This window comes from Pristis pectinata, chromosome 1 (assembly GCF_009764475.1).
Source record: "Pristis pectinata isolate sPriPec2 chromosome 1, sPriPec2.1.pri, whole genome shotgun sequence".
Taxonomy (NCBI): Eukaryota; Metazoa; Chordata; class Chondrichthyes; order Rhinopristiformes; family Pristidae; genus Pristis; species Pristis pectinata.
Genome location: NC_067405.1, coordinates 119,810,957 through 119,829,416, shown reverse-complemented (window position 1 = coordinate 119,829,416; position 18,460 = coordinate 119,810,957). Strand labels below are relative to the sequence as shown.

Genomic DNA, 18,460 nt, shown 5'->3' with positions numbered 1-18,460 from the left:
AAAACATACTGATCAAGGACGATCTCTTGAACACATTTCAGAAATTTCTCCTGTTTGTTGCCCTTGACACTTATATTCCAATGAATACCAGGGGAATGAAGTTCTACAGTTGTTGCACCTCTCTGTAATTTCCCTGCAGATTTCCTTCTCTCGTTCCCTCTCTGCAAAACGCTCCCAGCTGTGAGATAGCTCCCTTCTCGCTTCTCAGTTCTGTCATTCTGTTCTGTCAATTTGCCTGACAATACTGATTAGATTCCATGATCTTCTGAGCTGGATTAGCCAATTCAGCCCAGACCATTGATGTTACTAAATTTAACACCGAGGACAGTTAAATATAGAACAATTCCAACTTATTAGGACTGTGTGCTTTGATAGTGATTTGTTTTAGCAGGATTCTGCTTGGTGCTTCTGTCTCATTGTAAAGCAGTTTAATTTAGAAGCTGTACGCAAACCAAAATTTAATGTGTTTTGAATTAGAGGGGGAATTGGAAACACTTGGGTCTCGTATGTAAGTGAACTTGTCCCTGTTATTAGGTATGCAATTGTTTTGTGGTTTATATTGTAAATCCTGCTTGCTGTTTATAATATCATTTTATACATTCTTTAAACAATATTTTAAAAATACCAGATTTATGTTAAAATGTTTTGAAAAGCTCGATGATCAGTCCAGGAAAGATACTTAGAAACTAGATCTCTATTTGATAGAATTTCAATCTGGTGGCAGTCAATCTGATGCAATAATTTCTGCCACAAAGGTCTTTCATGTCCTTATTAGTGATTTGTTTAATCCTACTCTACAATCCTTAAATTGCAAAGCTGAGAAGCCAAGGAAAAATTCTTCTTCTATCTCATTTGTGGTAGACTGTAGCTCTTAATTATCTCTTTGAAGAATTGTCCTTTCCATTTGGACACTGATAGTTGCTTCTATATTATAGTTGTTTCTCAGGAGACCATCCTTATTGGGTCCAAGTATAGCAGTTGGTTTCTGGCTGCAACATGTTTGGGTAATGAGCAGGCACCAAGTGCAATGCAGCTCTTGTACCCTTGTAATAACTATATGTCCCTGTCATTTTCATCGCTCAAGGGATTGCATGACCTCCAGAGTAGGACACTTGCTGGACTCAGGAATGTCAAGTGTATTTGGGGAAAACTCATTAAAAAATCAAATTTTGTTGGTAGTTGTCAGGAATTATGTAAATTGCATTGACTGGGAATTAGTAGCAAAAAAATTTATGGCATGTAATATCTTTAAGAAATGATTAATAATATCTTTTCACAAATGGTTTTACAGAGTCAAAATTCCATTACCCCTCATCAATTTCAAGAATTATTTTAACTGTGACGTTGCAGAGACTGTTGATAAGGGATTTAGCAATCCAGTGTATGATCCACAAGTAAACCTATCACCTGTAAGTATTAAAACCTGCTTCTTCCCTTTAATGAAGGGTTTTCGTATGATGTTCCACACACCAAAAAGATGAACTCTTAAGAGTAGCTGTCTGCTTAGATGAGGGCAGTCTTTATCTATTTCTTTCAAGCTGCTTTTAAGATAGTTAATGTCCTCCAGATTCCAGGTTCACTGATGTGTGTGGTTGGGGCATTTTCCCCCAGGCCTCATTTTAACATTGCCAGGCCTGGGTCCTATGCCAGGGGAAGGTGTCCTACCAGACAGGAGCAGGAGGCCCGAATGCCCATGACTGACAGGGTGGGATATGTGGTATGGGGAAGGGGTAGGAAGTGCCCTAGGTTTCCTTGTGGAGTTCAGTGAGCAGTCCGGTTCTTCTTTCCACCTCCCCACAACCCCCCTCCCCCCCAATCCCAGGGAAATAGTTATTTGAAACCTCACACCTTCCACCTTGGGTGGGGGTGGGGGTGGGGTTGCTGCTGCTGCTTACTGAAAGCTTTCCTTGGCCAGGTTGGTACTAGACACTGGCCTCATGACGGGAAGTTTAAGTTCCTAATCTGTAACTTCATCACACCTCGATTTTTGAATTTCAATGAGGTCCCTTGCCAAGGCCCCACCTGAGAAATGAAATGGGCTGCAAGGTTGACGGCAAGACCTCGTCACATTGCTGGGATCATAATCTCTCACACCCTGTTCTCGTGGCAGATTAACATTGGGGCTCATTAGATGTTTGCCGCAGACCTGAATGAATTCGTCTCAGCAAAACTGCGTGGTACAGCTGGTCCCCCAATAATTCATCTTGAGTTACAAGGAGGGGCACCACTGGGGACCGACTTCATTAACGTGCACTTGAAATAGTTCATGGGCTCCTAGAACAGTACAGCACAGGAACAGGCCCTTCAGTCCACAACATCTATGCTGACCATGATGCCAATTTAAACTGCACATGGTCTATATTCTTTCATTCCCCCGTCTGTTAATGTGCCTGTCTAAATGCCTCTTGAATGTTGCTGTCGTATCTGCTTCCATCACTTACCCTGGCAGCATGTTCTAGGTGCCAACCACACTCTGTGTAAAACAAAGAACTTGCCTTGTAAATCTTCTTTCAGCTTTCCCCTCTCACCTTAAAGATATTTCCACCGTGGAATACAGACTTTGACTATCGTCCCTAGTTATACCCCTCATATATTATACATGTCTATCAGGTCACCACTCAGCCTCTGATGCTTCAGAGAAAACAATCCAAGTTTGTCCAACTTCTCCTTGTAGCTATTCCAGGCAATACCCTGGTGAACCTCTTCTGTACTCTCTCCAAAGCCTGCATATCTTTCCTTTAATGCGGTGACCAGAACTGCACACAATACTCCAAACGTGGCCTCTCTAAAGTTTTATACAGCCGCAACATGACTTCCCTACTTTTGCGCTCAGCACCCCGACCAATGAAGGCATCCTATTTGCTTGCATTGCTACTTTCAGGGAGCTGTGGACTTGCATCCCAAGATCTCTCTGTACATCAATGTTCCTAAGTGTCCTGCTATTTACTGCATACTTTCCTCTTGCATTTGACCTCCCAAAGTGCAACACATCACACTTGTCTGGATTAAATTCCATCTGCCATTTCTCTGCCCATATTTCCATCTGGTCTATGTCCTGCTGAATCCTTTGACAACCTTCCTCACTATCCACAAAAAAAATCCACAATTTCCATGCCATCTGCAAACTTGCTATATCACAAACAGAGGTCCCAGCACTTATCCTTGCAGAACACTACTGATCACAGACCTCCAGTCACAGTTACACCTCTCCACCACTATTCTCTATCTTCTATGGCCAAACCAACTTTGATCACACGATCTTTAATCTTCTGGATCAGCCTACCAAGAAAGACCTTGTCAAAAGCTCCACTATGAAGTCCCCACCTTCATTCAGTGGGTGGTGATATGGTTCAGAGTTCTAACATTTCACAGTCCATATTCCTTAAAATGTAAGCTTTGTGTATGTGATAAATCAATCTCAGAAAAATAGATCTTTGAATAAAGAGTACTTGGGTGCCATCAGTAAAGATTGACTTAATTGACCCCATATAATTTCCTAAACATAAAGAGAATGGGAGATTTACAGCATTAGAAGTGCACATTCTTTACCCAATTAAAGGGATGAAAACTGAAACTAGTGCATATCATTTCTTAAGGTTGAAATTTGGCTCCCACTAATTAGATGTACGTTATTCCCAAAGATAAATATGGGCCATTCTAAGGTATGCAGTTTGATGCTTAATATGGAGATTATAGCTGCCTTTTCGTACTGCAAATGTTATTTTGCACCCAAAGTATGGTTGGCTTCCGTACCAGTGTCCAATTTCTGTGATCACCTTGTTATGAAGTGAACTCAAAATGCTGGAATGCTGCAGCTGAACTCTTCAGAGTGTAGGATTAGGTCAGTAGCGTAGTTTGTATTGTGTAATTTTCACTGGTACAATTAGCCTGCATTAGAATTAGATAATTCCACTGATGTTGGTTTTTCATCTTGCTAATGTTGAATGGTGCATGTAGAGCATTATCAGGGGTTCTGACAGAAATGAGGTGAGTGGAATGTAAACCCAGTACTGAAACTGCGAACAAGATCAGGAATGCCATCTCTAATCACCTGATATACATGTTACAACACTGTGATTCAGGCACACATCCAAATTCAATCAGATCTCCTGATTTGATTTTTATATATTTTGATCCAGATAATTTTTTTTTGTAGGATTCATGCGGTCATTACCCTGGAGAACATGCAATAAACATTGTCCCACATCAAGCAGGGACCAGCATTATTACTCCACCATTTGATGGGCATGATTTTGGAGAGCAAGAATGTTAAAATTTTGTGCTATGCCATGTATTAATTTTTAACGTACTAAAAAACAATTCAGTCTAGGAGTCGTTTGCAGACCAGTGTATCCATGTAAACCAAAAGTGTGGTAGAATGGTAGTCACGGTTAACTTCATTTTCAGACTCGTTTCAATTGAAGCTATTCTCACATGGTAGTGTATATGGTTGGAAATTGTTGAAGTACTTAAATTTTCTCTGGTGAAGTTTGAATATATGATAAAATGTGTTCTTCCCCTTCAATATGCAAATGTTGGGCCGGCTGAACAGATGAACTGAGTTTTCTGTTAGAAACCCTAACTGGTGAAACTAGTGAATCCACAACGTATTGTTTCCTTTCTGTTTGACGCTAAATATTTTATGTCAGTCTTACTTATCAAAGAATATAATTGAACTTTGAATTTTAGATTAAAGAGAAGATCCTAGTGTGAATCAAGGGAATAATGATGGTACAAAGGTGGATCAATGAAATGGAAAATTGAAAAGATTTTTAAAAAAATGACTAATACTTCGGGAGAGAACTGAACCAAAGGAACTGGGTTACACTTCATTATCATAGAATTGTTATGGTGAATCCTCCTAATTTGAAACTGACTTATAAGTAGTGAGAGAGAGCTCTGAAGTTATTACTCTTGTGCTGGTCACCCTTGTCCTTATTCAGTCCTGATGTGATTAAGTTGTGAGCCTAACACAGGGCTCCTTTCCATGTAGAAGGCCAGGAGGAGGAATTTTAATCATAGCAGAATTGTCATGTCCTGATGCAGGCTGACAAGAGAGTGTTTTATTTTGAACTGTGAACAGGTAAATTATCATTGCCTTAAGTATACGTGATTAATTTGCATAAACTTTTATCGAATGAAGGCAGCTTCATCAAGACGGGTAAGTGGATCGACCATAATAAAACAATATTCAGGCAATAATCAAAATACAGAGATATTCGTAGGTAGTCAAATCAAATCAATCTTTTTAATGCTTGTCATTGTTTATTATCTCCTTCTGTATGGCAAACATTACATCAAACCAATATTTTTAGGTATTTGGTAAAATAAAATTATTATTTCTTAACAATTTCTGAAAAGTTTTTATTCAGTTTTCAAACATTGTTCATAGAAAAAAACTGATGAAATAGAAAAATGTAACTCAGATTGCATTTCTGTGCATCCCCATCCTCTCCTTCCAGACAGTGATAAAAGGATTTAAATAAGAAATAAATAAGAAATTTAAATAAGATCATGAGCTAGTAACCACAGAAATAAACGCGTTCCTTTTATTCAAGTGATTCCTTAAAATAACAACCCAAGTCTTTCGGTAAATGCCAACTATTTACTTTTAAGCAAATATTTTGCAGTTTTTGGTTGGAAAGGTTAATTTTAGTTTCACCAGCAGAGGGAGAAGCGGAGCAGAGCAGCCTTGTTCAATCCATGAATTATAGAAAGATGACTTGCATGGTCAGGTTGATGCGACTGACTAACTTATGCTGCATAATTCTTGTAGAAAATTTTAAGATATTTTATTTCTGTCAAACCCTTTGCTTCGGCTACATAGCTTAGGAAGCAAAATATCTAGAACGGAAAGTCAACTTCTTAGGGTAAGACAACCTTTGATAAAATCTGGTGCACTGCTTTGCGGAATACCTCAGTTCAGTGGAACACTCCCGATCCTACACTCGAAGGGATGATCCAGGAGCAGGTAGACTTTTGTCAGTCTGTGAATCAGTTGTAAGTCTGTCATTTGTTCTGTGTGAATTGCAAGGATCAGCGCAGAGCAGTTACTAGGTGGAGCTACTGCACTACCTTTGTAAATACATTTTGAAATACAGAAGACCTATTTACCGGAACGTCATATTGCGGTGCATATCCCATGCTGTTATTACCCAAGGCGTGGTAACAAACTCTGTACAATGCAGTTAGTATCAGTCCAAAGTCAGGAACCTAAGGATGCAAAATCTCATGTAATTATTCAGAGAAGGGGAGTTTTTTGCAGTGTTCCAGCCAATATCCATCCCTCACTTAAATTACTAAAATACTGCCGATTCTGGGAAGGTGGTGTTTGAAAGCTGGCTGTCATAGTTCCTATATTACAATTGTGACTTGAATTCAAAGAGTTTCATTGGCAATAATGTGCAGAGACTACAACAACTTTCATCTATGTATTGTCTTAAAATAACAAAAGGTACTTCACGGGAGAGTTTACAGACAAAATTTAGATGTGGGGAGGTTGTGACCTAAAGTGCACGTCTTTCATCGTATTTTACAGGAATTTCTACCCCTTCCTCACTCTCGATTGTTATCTTGTTGAATAAGGGGTATTCTTCAGTAAGTCAATGCTTGCGGAACGAATGCACTGTTTTTGTTTTTTGTCAGATACGTTTGATATAAATCAAATGTAAAAGAATGACACACAATATTGTTTCTTTCCAAAAGAATATCTTAATGATTTAAATATTGAGATAATGAAAATCTTTTATTTCACCACAGTTGGGCTCAGGAGCGAGTTTTTACTCATTATTTGTTGGTCAGCTAAATAGCTAGGTTTTAACATTATGCGGGATGTTGTTTCTGAGGGAGAAACAGATGTTAGTGTCAGCTAATTACAGAGGCGTGACAACATTAGATCACACCATCCTTTCTGCTCGTCTGAAGGAAGTTGAAATTGGGAAACCAAGGGGTGAAGATGGATGCAATCTCCACCCACAGTGACACCAACTATCTGTAGTTTGGGGATGATGTGCCAAAAGTGAAATAACATTTCCAACTTAAAACATAATTGCATTCTTCCCCTTACCCCATCTACAGAGACTACCTGACAATTTTTAAGAAAATTATAAAATTGGAACTGGTGCTCAGCAAAGGTGCAGAATTGCAGTTGGTTGAGCATTTCAATTTCTCACAATTTTCCTTTATTTGAATTAACTAATTCAAATAAAAGTTATTGCAAGGGTCCAGAAGACTTCTTACTGGCTTCTTATCCATTCGATTTAATTAATTTTATTTCTGCACTAATGTTAATATAAGCTCCCTCACAATGTTTAGGTTCAGGAATGTCAACAAAGAAATTAATAACATTCCCCCTTTGCTAGTTTACTACATCTCTTGGAAATGCATCTGTTTTTTCCACAAATAATTAATTTAAAATGCAGCCACTGTTACAATAATGGAAAATGTTGCTTTCACAAGATGCAAACAAATGGACAGCAATGAGATAATTGTTAGTCAAGCTGTTTTTAGTTGTCTAAGAATGTTGCACAAGCCATCAGGAGAAATCCCGACTCCTCTGAATAACAGTGCAATGTCCAACTGTAGAAAAGGCGTTAGGTCAATATTGCCCACAAAGGATGAAAAAAGTTCCACAGTATTAAATGCAGAGGGGAAAAAAAGGAAGCTAGGAGGTGGAAAAGTCTGAGATGAAAATTAACATAGGATTAGTGTAAATGGGTGGTTGATGGTTGGCATGGACTCAAGTCTATTTCTGTAATACTGAATTTCCATTTTAATGGAGATGCAGTTTCCAATGATCGGGCAAAAGAGAAATGCCTGAAAGGTGTCAGAATTGCATCCCATCTGCACCCTTGCAAATCTGCATGCCCACCCAGTCTTCTTTCTTTGTGTAGAGAGCAGCAGTTACCTCCCCAAAGCAGGCTTCATGCAGCATAGATTGGCTACCACCACCTGAGGCTAGGAAGTTCGGAATGATGATGACTGTGATCACTGAGCATGTGACTGTGGTTTGCCAGCAGAATGTCACGGCTTCCTGTTGCTGCTGACTTAGAAAACCTTAGTCTCCAGATGATGGAGATCGCAGGCTGAGGTAAGTGGATTTAATTTTATATTTCAGGTGTTGGGGTATTCGGATCCAATGCAGGACTGGAAATCAACTAACTAGGAGAAAACAAGAGCAGTCATAATTTAAGATGATAAAAGGCTGGAAATGGTTTGTGATGTCTCAGATGGCTAACCTTTATCAGAAAATGTTTTGAACTTAAGGGCCATTCAGTTAGGTGATTGTTGAGCTGTTCTTGTGACTCTTTACTGTAATTTCTTCTTGGACTGTTGGGTGGGGGGGGGGGGGGGGTGGCAGGGAGAAGCAGCAAGAATTTGGAGAATTCTATCTAAATATTGGAAACATAATGACCACGAGCTTTTAGCAATAATGTAGTGTACAAATAAAATAACTAAATGAGTTTCAAAGAACTATTTTAAATATCTGACTGGCCGCAATAAGTAAGTTCCCCTCGATCTTGTTCTATGGGATGTTGTAAATTGGTGGCAGGTGGACCCACAATATGCAGCAAAAAAAAACTGGTTGAACTGTTAGCTTTAGATTTTTATCCACTAAACAAACTGAAAACCTGTCAAATAATGAATGGATACATTGAAGGACAATGTGCCTTTGCTCTCCCAGGCCTGTGAAACATTTAATTGCAGACTTGTATTTCATGTCTGGGCAGAGTGCAGTCTTGTGCTTTTTCAAAGAAAAAGCCTCACTGTATGTAGAATACTATAAACAAACATCCAGGTCATCTGAGACTTTTGCAAGTCACTGAAGTGCACCTTATTTTGGACTTAAATAGCATAGTCTGGTGCATTTCTTAATAGGTTTTATTTCTGGCATCCATTGTAATTTCTAATGATAGCAATACAAAAATATTCAAAACTAACAGTAGTTGTCAACTAAAGTGAAAATATAAAGTAATAACTTAAGTGGTTAGACCGCACTTGGAGTATTGTGTTCAGTTCTGGTCGCCTCATTATAGGAAGGATGTGGAAGCTTTAGAGGGTGCAGAGGAGATTTGCCTGGATTGGAGAGCATGTCTTATGAGGATAGGGTGAGCGAGCTAGGGCTTTTCTCTTTGGAGAGGAGGAGGATGAGAGGTGACTTGGTAGAGGTGTACAAGATGACAAGAGGCATAGATCAAGTGGACAGGCAAGAGACTTTTTCCCAGGGCGAAAATGGCTAACATAATTTAAAGGTGATTGATTGGAGTAAGGTATAAAAGGGGATGTCAGAGGTAAGTTTTTTTTTACACAGAGTGGAAAATGGCTAACATAATTTAAAGGTGATTGATTGGAGTAAGGTATAAAAGGGGATGTCAGAGGTAAGTTTTTTTTTTACACAGAGTGGTGGGTGCGTGGAACGCACTGCTGGCAGAGGTTGTGGTGGCAGATACCCTCTATCCTTCATGTTGCTATGTAGGAGGGAAGGGTTAGATAGATCTTAGAGCAGGATGAAATGGCGGCACAACATCATGGGCCAAAGGGCCTGTACTGTTCTATGATACTTCAGAGTATATTTAAAGTTAAATACACTAACTGTGCAATACTTTAAGGGAGGCCAATGCTTCCCCACACAATGAGAGATGATATGGTTAGGCAGCAACATTCAACTTGTTCACTAACTAGGTTTTCTTATTTTGCTAGTAAGGAGAACTTGATGGGCCAATCATTTCACTTTCAAAGCAATTGGATAAATTATGTCTGATTGCATTTGTTCATTCTTATTGCTGTAGGGTATTTCAATACACGTTCTGACCATCTTGCCATCTCTGAAAGTGGTGCTTGGCCCTGGTATCATCATTAGGCTTGTCTTCCCTGCAGGTGATATTTGGTTCTTTGCATTTTCCTGACAGCTTGTGCTTGCTTGTGAAGGAAAGCGATGCAAATGACAGTAATTCTGTGCATTGAACGGAGAGCACTTGTTAATGGTTACTCCGGCAAATAGACATGCTGGTGCAGTAAGTTGCAGTGGAATGCCAATGCTGACTGTGGGATGGATGTGAGAGGGTGCAGACCGAAGGATAGGGTGTCCCTCTTAAGATTGGTGAGAAGAGTGATGTCCTTGAACAGATAGGTGACACTTAATTCCGCATACTTCTAGATGTGTTTTACTTGTCATTGTGACAATCTTTGCTAATTGGATGTGGGCATTAAACAGCTTGTACCTCTTCATGAATCCAGGAGCGAACACAGCTCAGCCACATCTTCCTTCTGAGACCAACAGGCTTCTTTCTCCTATAAGCTGAGAATACAGTATCTATTATGGGATATTGCACACCCTGCAATGACAAGGTGCAGGGGCAGCAATAACTGAATTTAAATATCAGGCATTCTTTCCATAACATGCTAGAAGAACTCAGCCACACTTGTGCAATCTGTTAATGTTTTGGGTCTGGGACCCTTCCTTCCTCAGAGTTGAGGGAAGGTGGAGGGTTTACAGTTCAAAGCAGAACTGGGAGGAGAAGTGAACACATGGAAATAGGTTAAGACAGAGCAGTTGATAAGGAGCTTGAGTATTATGAGGAGAAAATGGGACACAAGCATTAAAATGGCAGCAAACTCAGGAATCAGCCCTGCAGTCTGAGCAGTGGGGCTCTGTGAAGTGATCCTCTAATCTGCATTTGATTTCTCCAGTACAGAGGAGGCTACATTGTGAACAGTGGAAGTAGGTAAGTGAATTGCTTAACCTGGAATGATTGGGCACCTGGATGGTGGGAAGGGAAGAGGTGAAAGGACAATTGTTGCAGCTCCTTGGGTTGTGGTGAGTGGGGACGGAAGAGCAGTCCTTGCAAAATCCAACAAAGGGAGAGGAGATAATATGACACAGTGGGATCTTGTTGGAGTTTCCAGCCTTTGTATCCACCTTCACCCTCAACTTCTAACATGATCCCACCACAAGTCACATCTTCCCTGCTCCCTCCCCCCCACCCCCCCCCCCCCCCCCCCCCCCCACCCAGCCCCGATTCCCACTCTCCCCCAACAGTTATTTGTTCACAGGCCAGTAAGCAGTTTGGTACCTTCCTTTTATGCTTTATTGACAGTTCAATTTTCAGTACTTTATCAAAGCACAATTCCATAATTACAAAGAGTGGTTAGCTGATTTTAAGACTACCCACTTTCACAAATTAACAAAAAAAAATCAAACTGTTTCACCAGTAGTGTTAGGCTCCACAGTGAGCCCTTTTAAGTAAATGAGAGATAAGTAGTTTGATTAGTTGCTTAATGTGGCACGTCACAATTACCATCCACTCAGACGGGGATCTGGTTGACTAAAACATGCAATCTCTTTACAGTGATCTTGAGTAGGGAAATCATACGGCATCTGTATGAACAGTAAATTGTCAAATACGGCACAGAAGGCACACAGGTGTGATGATAAAACAGATATACTGGCTGTGTGTACAAGCCTTTAATGCAATTTGGACAAAATTCTGAGTATTAATGTTTATCATACACTGAACATGAGTTATATATACACTGACATACGCACACTAACTCCCTTCAGAAGGAGCATATCATCTGGGTGCATATCAAAATGTACAAGACTGCCATGAAGTTTGTTTTTACAATAACATAACAATACAACATTTTTGTAGGAATGTATATTCATGCAATGACCGTTTTTGAAAAGGATCAAATTAATGTGGCTTCCTTATATTCCCAGGGACCACCAATTCTTGAAACATCTATGCTACCTCAATCAGCAATAGAACAATCAATCACACTTTTAATATCTTTTACAATAACTGTATATTTTAAGATGCAGCAGGTCCATGTCTGGCATTTCCCAGCATTAATGTTTCAGCATTGGGCGCATAATTGACAGATGTGGTCTTTCACTACAATGCTAGCACAAAGAAAGTACATCTACTTCAGAGATTAAAAACAGTAATACAAAAGGCAACTAAAATTCGTATTCACAGTATTATTTACTGGTGTCATGTATACCCTGAAGAAAACATTTTTTTTCATTTATATTTATAAACTAAGATGCACAAACAAGGACAATTTTATTTCACCATTTACCAACTATTAGAAATTTGGAAGGAAAGTTTGGTGTAAAAGAATGTGTAAGCCTCATAATCCCAAATTTATTTGGCTGTTAAAAGGTTGCAATTTATCAACACTGCACAAAACTGTAATCACCAAAGAATATGCATGATACCTAGTCATTTTATCAGGCTGACAGTCAAAATAAGCTAGAATTGTTCATAAAGGAGCATGAATACATAATTTAATGTGCAATCAGCAAGAATTAAAAGAAGAAATTATTCTTCATTCTTGGCACTTTCTTGTAGCAATTCAAAAAAATTTCATTTTTCTAGATTGAATAAAAATGGAAAATCCTATTGGTTTGTGGCTTTAAACATCGTAAAGTATTACCGAAGTTGATCATCATGCATCACATGTCGAGTGGTCCAAACCATCCAGTGTAATTTGGTTCCTGTGAGGAGAGTTTGGGCTTGGTGGACTACTTGGATTTGAGCTGTTTGAAGGTGTTGAATGCCTTGTTGAATCAGAGTCCTGAAGAGAAGTAAAAGGTATGCACATCAGTTTATGTTTGCACTACTCTTCAAGAAAACACAATTAAATACTGACTAATATTTTCATTATAATTGGAAGTGAACTGAGATTGAACAATTATACCCAAGTACTTACCTCTCTTTCAAAATCTTGGTCAGGATCAGAAATATTACGTGATGTCATAACAGCCTCCCCACCTAAGTACAAGAAATCAGTACATCAAATGAAAGTACCTTGACATATTTAATGAGTAGCACAACTATTTATAGATACCATACAAAGCTCAGGACTAGTAATCAATAAGCAGTGAAGAATATCCAAAAGTAACTAACCTAATAAATGATGACCAGCATATCTTTGGAATCAATCTCAGATTTTTGCTGAAGTGATATCCTGAACTGGCAGGAAAATTATGATCTGGTCTATCTAGAGTTCAAAAAATGTTAACTCAAACTAAAATCAATGAGGAGTGAGCACAAGACAAGGGTGTCTGTTAGTAACTGACTAAAAGGAAGCAAAGGATCAACAATGTGAAAGGGACTGCATTCCAGAGCATGGGTGAGTGACTGCCCTTGACATCAAGGAGAATCAGTAACAGTGACGCCAGTGGGAATCACACCAAAGAGTAGAGTCATACCTTGCACAAAATATGATGGTTGTAGTTTAATGGAAGTCAATTATCTTTGCTCCAGGAAATCACTTCAGGCATTTGCCAGGGCAGTATCCTAGTAGCGGTCATCTTTCGTTGCTGCATCAATGACCTTCCTTCCACTAGGTCAGAAAAGGCCCACTGATGATTGCACAAATGTTTAGTTCCTTTTGCAGATACTCAGCAAATGGAGAAGCCCCTACCGGCCAGGTAGCTAGTCCTAGTCAATGTGCATACATGGGCTGATAAGTGGGAAGTAACATTAACTCCAACAAGGAAGAATCGAACCATTCTTCACATTTAATACCTTTACCATCACAGAGTCTCCCATCATCAACATCCTGGGAGTGTTCATTGACCAGAAACTCAACTGAACCCATCACATAAATAATGTGGTTACCAGAGCAGGCAAAGGCTGGGACCCCAGAGGCTTTTCACTTGCCTTGAAGAGTGCAGCTTGGATAATACTCGAGCAGTTCAACCCCATCCAGGACAAATCACCACCCTTTCCACCACAAGCACAAAGTGGATGATATGCACTGCGGTTACGCACCTAGGCTATTCCAACACACCTTGTAAACTAGTGACCTCTACCATTGAGGAGGATAAGCATTGGAGGTGCATAGAAGCGCCATCATGACTTGTAAATACATCACCAATGGTCCTAGCTCTAAATTTTGGAACTCCCTGTCAAACAGCACTATGGGAGTGCCTTCACTCCAGCAGTTCAAGATGGCTCACCACCACCTTCAAAGGCAATTAGAGATAGACAATAAAGCTGGCCTTGTCAAAAATTAATAAACTACCAAAAACTGAATTTAAAAAAAAAACAGAAAATGGTGGAAAAACTTCCCTTCCTCAGATCGAGACCCAAAATATTGAGTTTCTCTTTCCATAGATGCTGCCTGGCCTGTTGAGCTTTTCAAGCATTTACAATTTTAATTTTAATAACATTAAATTCCGATGAGCTCACCTGCACCTATAGTGCTAGAAAGGAATGTTCTGGAAAATTTGCAATTTCCACTAGCTTCAAGTTCAATTTTGCTACTTAATAGGCCTCTTGCATGTGTGGAACAGAGATTTCTGAATACTGAGTATTGTAGCTGGCAAATAAGAGGTTCTCCTACGTTGGCTCTTGTCTAATTATTTTGCCTAAAACTATGGTTCAGGAAGAAAGTGACACATGTTTTTTTTTCCCCTCCTCCTGTATTTTAATGAATAATCTTTTAATGAAAATGTCATCCCCACATGAATACATGCCCAGGAGATGGAGCTGGGAAACATTTTTAAAGAAGAAAAAGTTATTCTACTTCAATTTACCACTAGAAATAATCAGTGTTATATTAAATGATGTTGGCAAAATTAGATTTCCATCTCCAGCTGTCCTTATTAGTAGCAAACATTTCTGCACCTGAGATGATCCAGAATTCAAAAAAAAAGTCTTTGTTTCTCAATCCTGAGGTTATCAACACTCAGTAACAAGCCAAGGTGCTTAATATGCAGGATCAATGAAATATCATTACCTGAAGCTGTACGTGTAATGTGCTGTTTGCTACGCTGTTGCCTTGAAAGATTGGAATGGGAAACGCGCTTTTCTTTTATCTGCTCATCCTGTGATACCGGTGACACACTCTGGAGCAACAAGTAAAAGATTAAATTAAATTTGATTTCCTTTATTGAGAAGTGCTCAACACCTTGTTAAACACTGTGTTTTATGATAATGTTGTTTTGAGGGAACAGCCAGCTGCAAGATGGGATAGCATTCCAGGGCTCAGGAAGAGGAAGAGAGCAGAGTGGAGTCATGTGACAGATGTGCTCAAAGTTGGTTGGAAGAAATACGAGGACATGGTGTCGAGGACGATTGAGAAGGAAGCTCATTCTGTGCTAAGTCAATGAAAGGAAACAGACTACTTAAGCAAAACTTTACAAAAAGCAGATATTCTGTAATTCCTACAATTAAAACATGGGTTTAAATTTTAGTAATTAAAATCAGAATATCAATAAATAGAGTACACTAAAATTCCAATTTTCATTGTACTTATTTTGGAGTGATTAATATTTGAAAGCAATGATGAGAGTTTGCTTCATGTATAACTTCTGAAATTCTAAGATTTGTTTCTATATTAAACACCAGAAATGCTGCTACAATACTACAAAGTAACTTTAAAAATATTGAATTTAAACTATATCAGAATCTTCACTGGATCTGTTAGTATAATTCTTGCCTTTTATACAAATTCATAACTGACATTTTTCTACCCCTCGAACAGCTCTCAGTACTGTCCTGGAATGTTAAGCCTACATTTTTGAGCTCAGATATCTCGAATGGGACTTGAAACTGCAGCCTTCTGACTCAGAAGCAACAGTGCCAAACAACCAAGCTACTGCTACTGTGAGCTTCAGGACTTAGCAAGTTACGTTAGGTGTAAATTGGAGAGATACTCTCTCATGAAAAGCAATGAAGGCATGCCAGGCTAGAAAGAAAGAAATAGTACAAATATCGATGAACTCAGGGATAGTGTAGAATAAAGAGTTTAGAATCTGCAATACTTATAACATGGTAGAACTTGCTGAACACTTTTTCAAATACCTTTTTAATTTTGTTTGTGGGATGTATTTTAACACCACAGAATGCAACTTTCAGATAATGCAAATGCTTAGCTAAATTTTTAGAGATTTAGATGCAATACTTGTCAATAATTCCTCATGCACAGTCTAACCAAATGGTAAATAAACAGTTGGAGAAAAATTTTGCTGTTCACAATTCTTTTTTTTATATTTACCAGTGGAAGATCCATAAGTACTTGCATGCCATCTCCTGGTCCCATGTGAGCCACATGGTTGAAGTTTGTTGGATTGGATATCAGCTTTGACCGCATCTCAGGATCTCTCAGCATCTCACTGTTATGCATAATACAAGTAAATCAAATTCTGAAATTGGTCACAAAATGGCTCAATAACGTAATTTACACAGATTGTTAAGCCATTCAAGAACAATATCCTACCGCCTCTGTTGTAACCGTTCCTCTTCTGGTATCCTGAAAGCAAATCTCTTTTTGCTGCGTGTCCTGAGCATCTGCTTTCTGCTGTTGTCTGATGTGTCTGGCACACTCAAGCTGTCTCCATCTGTAAATAATGCCCATCACAAAGCCAATCAATTATCAGACAGTTAAGACATAGGGCCTCCAAAACTTCAGTTTAATGAGCCAGATACTGAAGGGTTTAAGTGAATTATTCAAAACAGTTTCACCATATTAGAATGCTTGCAGGACTATATGCTAACCGTACAAAATTTATATTTCTAAAAGTGAGAAGCTGAGTGTAACAGACAGTCTTTGAGAAAAAGAAACCATCAACTTTTAGTACAAGAAAGCTGGGAAGCTTTCCAAATGAATGAAACCAAATAATGGGGCAAACTTACCTGTAAAATGGCAGTTCCATGTGAACTATTGAGACATGGGCCTGTAAGTGCAGGCAGGTTTGGAACTATGGTGCACGAACAAAAATGTAGCAGTCCCAAACTTGCCAACAGATTGTAGCTGGTAAATCTCACAGCATAGCTGCTGAGATTCTTCAGCAGATTAGATCTGGTGCAGCAGCTCATTTGGAAATTTTACAGCTGTGAGACTTTTTAAAAAAATTTCCTGTATAATTAATAATTATTCAAAATATTTTTAAGTGTTTAGGTGACCTCTTATGGTAAATTTCAAAATATTATACAAACTTGTTTATCTGGCATTTTATAATTTGTAATTTCTAGTAAATGGCATCTCTGGAATATCTCCATACATTTTACCCTTCTCCAGTAAGCAGGATCCAGATTGGAGCTATCTGGCAAATGACAAAAGCACGCCATGGTGAATTTACTGAGTGTGGTTTTGGATGCTGCTGGTAGGTGCTCAGTGCACTCCTGATGCTTCGTAGCTTCCAAATACTGTACTCTTCTGTTCTTATTTATTTTCCCTACCATGCAGTACACTTATTGGGTGATATCAGTCTTGATTAGCCAGCAACTCTCAACATCAGCATGTGCAGGAAGTACAACTTCTATCATAATTTTTAATATTCTAAATTATTTTTTTATATAATTAAAATGCTTTCAAACCTCAGGGTCATTCAGAAGCACTCCAAAAGCTTGGCTGCTTTGACAAGCAGCTAAATGGTAGCTGTAGCAGAGATGACACGGATAGTTTTCCAGATCATTTCAGGTATGTTGGCAAGCTACAAGAATCTATTCTTCACTCGATATTCCCTTGTGTATTTTTTCCCTCATCAGGGATCAGTAGTCAGAGCGATAGCTCTATTAATTTTTACTTCCTATTCCAGAAATAATGACTAGTATTCCACAATCACCAGCAGAAAGCAAAATCAAGTCAGAAACTTTTTTGTAGTACAAAGTTAAATAAAGCATTGAGATGTATTCACCTTGCTTTCTTGAAGAGATTGTTCACCTTTTCAAGAATTATTGAAAACTACACCACACTATTACACACAATGTTAAGCGTTCCTTCAATTGTAGATTTTCTCAATTTTAGACTTGCAAAATGCACTCTGACAATGAGATTCTTAGTAATTCTCAAAAAAACATAACTAGAATAAATACTACATATCCATGGGAAAAAATTGTTCCTTGTCAAATATCTTTTATTTTCCAGCTGCTACTGCCTCTTGAAAGTGAAGTCACATGATGATCTCAATGGGTAGGGCACAATACAAAAGTTACTTAAATTAAAGACAAAATGGCAAGTATTCAACATTCTGGAAGATTGTTTTGAAACAAAAGATCCAATTCTCCAATACACATGGAAAAGCATTCACTCCGACACAGTGATATGAAATTAATGAAACAAACCTGAGAAGTTATTCTTGAAATATATTAACCTTGGAGGTTCCGAGTTGAGCTGATTTAGTGTGCCATCAGCACTTAATGGTCGAATCTAGTTACAAAAATCAAATAAATCTTATTAATGCAAAGCTGAAGCTAAGTAATGTCATTGTAAGAACAGATCTTTGTATTTAGACACTGCAACCACCAACAATACCTTTCTAAGAGGAATTGTTTGGACCCATTCCATGGTATTCACATCAAAGACGTCCACGCCATACTCACTGTAAATTGTTAGATATGAAGTAGCATAACCTGGTATAGGCATAAAAAGCAAATAATTAGTCAAATTGAGTGAAGGGTATACCTCCAGCAAAAATTGTCCAAAATTGGCTAAACCCATGCAT

General features: G+C 38.6%; 2 protein-coding genes across 3 annotated transcripts in view; one reads left to right on the top strand and one right to left on the bottom strand.

Moving 5' to 3' along the window:
- The window catches only part of amn (amnion associated transmembrane protein), a 30,936-nt gene extending 25,736 nt beyond the window's left edge, over positions 1-5,200 (top strand). For both annotated transcript variants that reach the window (XM_052025222.1, XM_052025212.1), the window contains exons 11-12: positions 1,292-1,409; positions 4,157-5,200. In XM_052025222.1, the coding sequence (XP_051881182.1) occupies positions 1,292-1,409; positions 4,157-4,273 (235 nt within the window). In that variant the 3' untranslated portion in view covers positions 4,274-5,200. The remainder of the gene's footprint in view (positions 1-1,291; positions 1,410-4,156) is intronic.
- Positions 5,201-11,075: 5,875 nt separating this feature from the next.
- The window catches only part of cdc42bpb (CDC42 binding protein kinase beta (DMPK-like)), a 159,640-nt gene continuing 152,255 nt past the window's right edge, over positions 11,076-18,460 (bottom strand). Inside the window, exons 31-37 of the mRNA XM_052013435.1 lie at positions 18,271-18,368; positions 18,081-18,165; positions 16,234-16,354; positions 16,012-16,129; positions 14,752-14,860; positions 12,715-12,776; positions 11,076-12,579 (exon numbers count right to left, since the gene is read on the bottom strand). Coding sequence (XP_051869395.1) covers positions 12,451-12,579; positions 12,715-12,776; positions 14,752-14,860; positions 16,012-16,129; positions 16,234-16,354; positions 18,081-18,165; positions 18,271-18,368 — 722 coding nt within the window. The 3' untranslated portion in view covers positions 11,076-12,450. The remainder of the gene's footprint in view (positions 12,580-12,714; positions 12,777-14,751; positions 14,861-16,011; positions 16,130-16,233; positions 16,355-18,080; positions 18,166-18,270; positions 18,369-18,460) is intronic.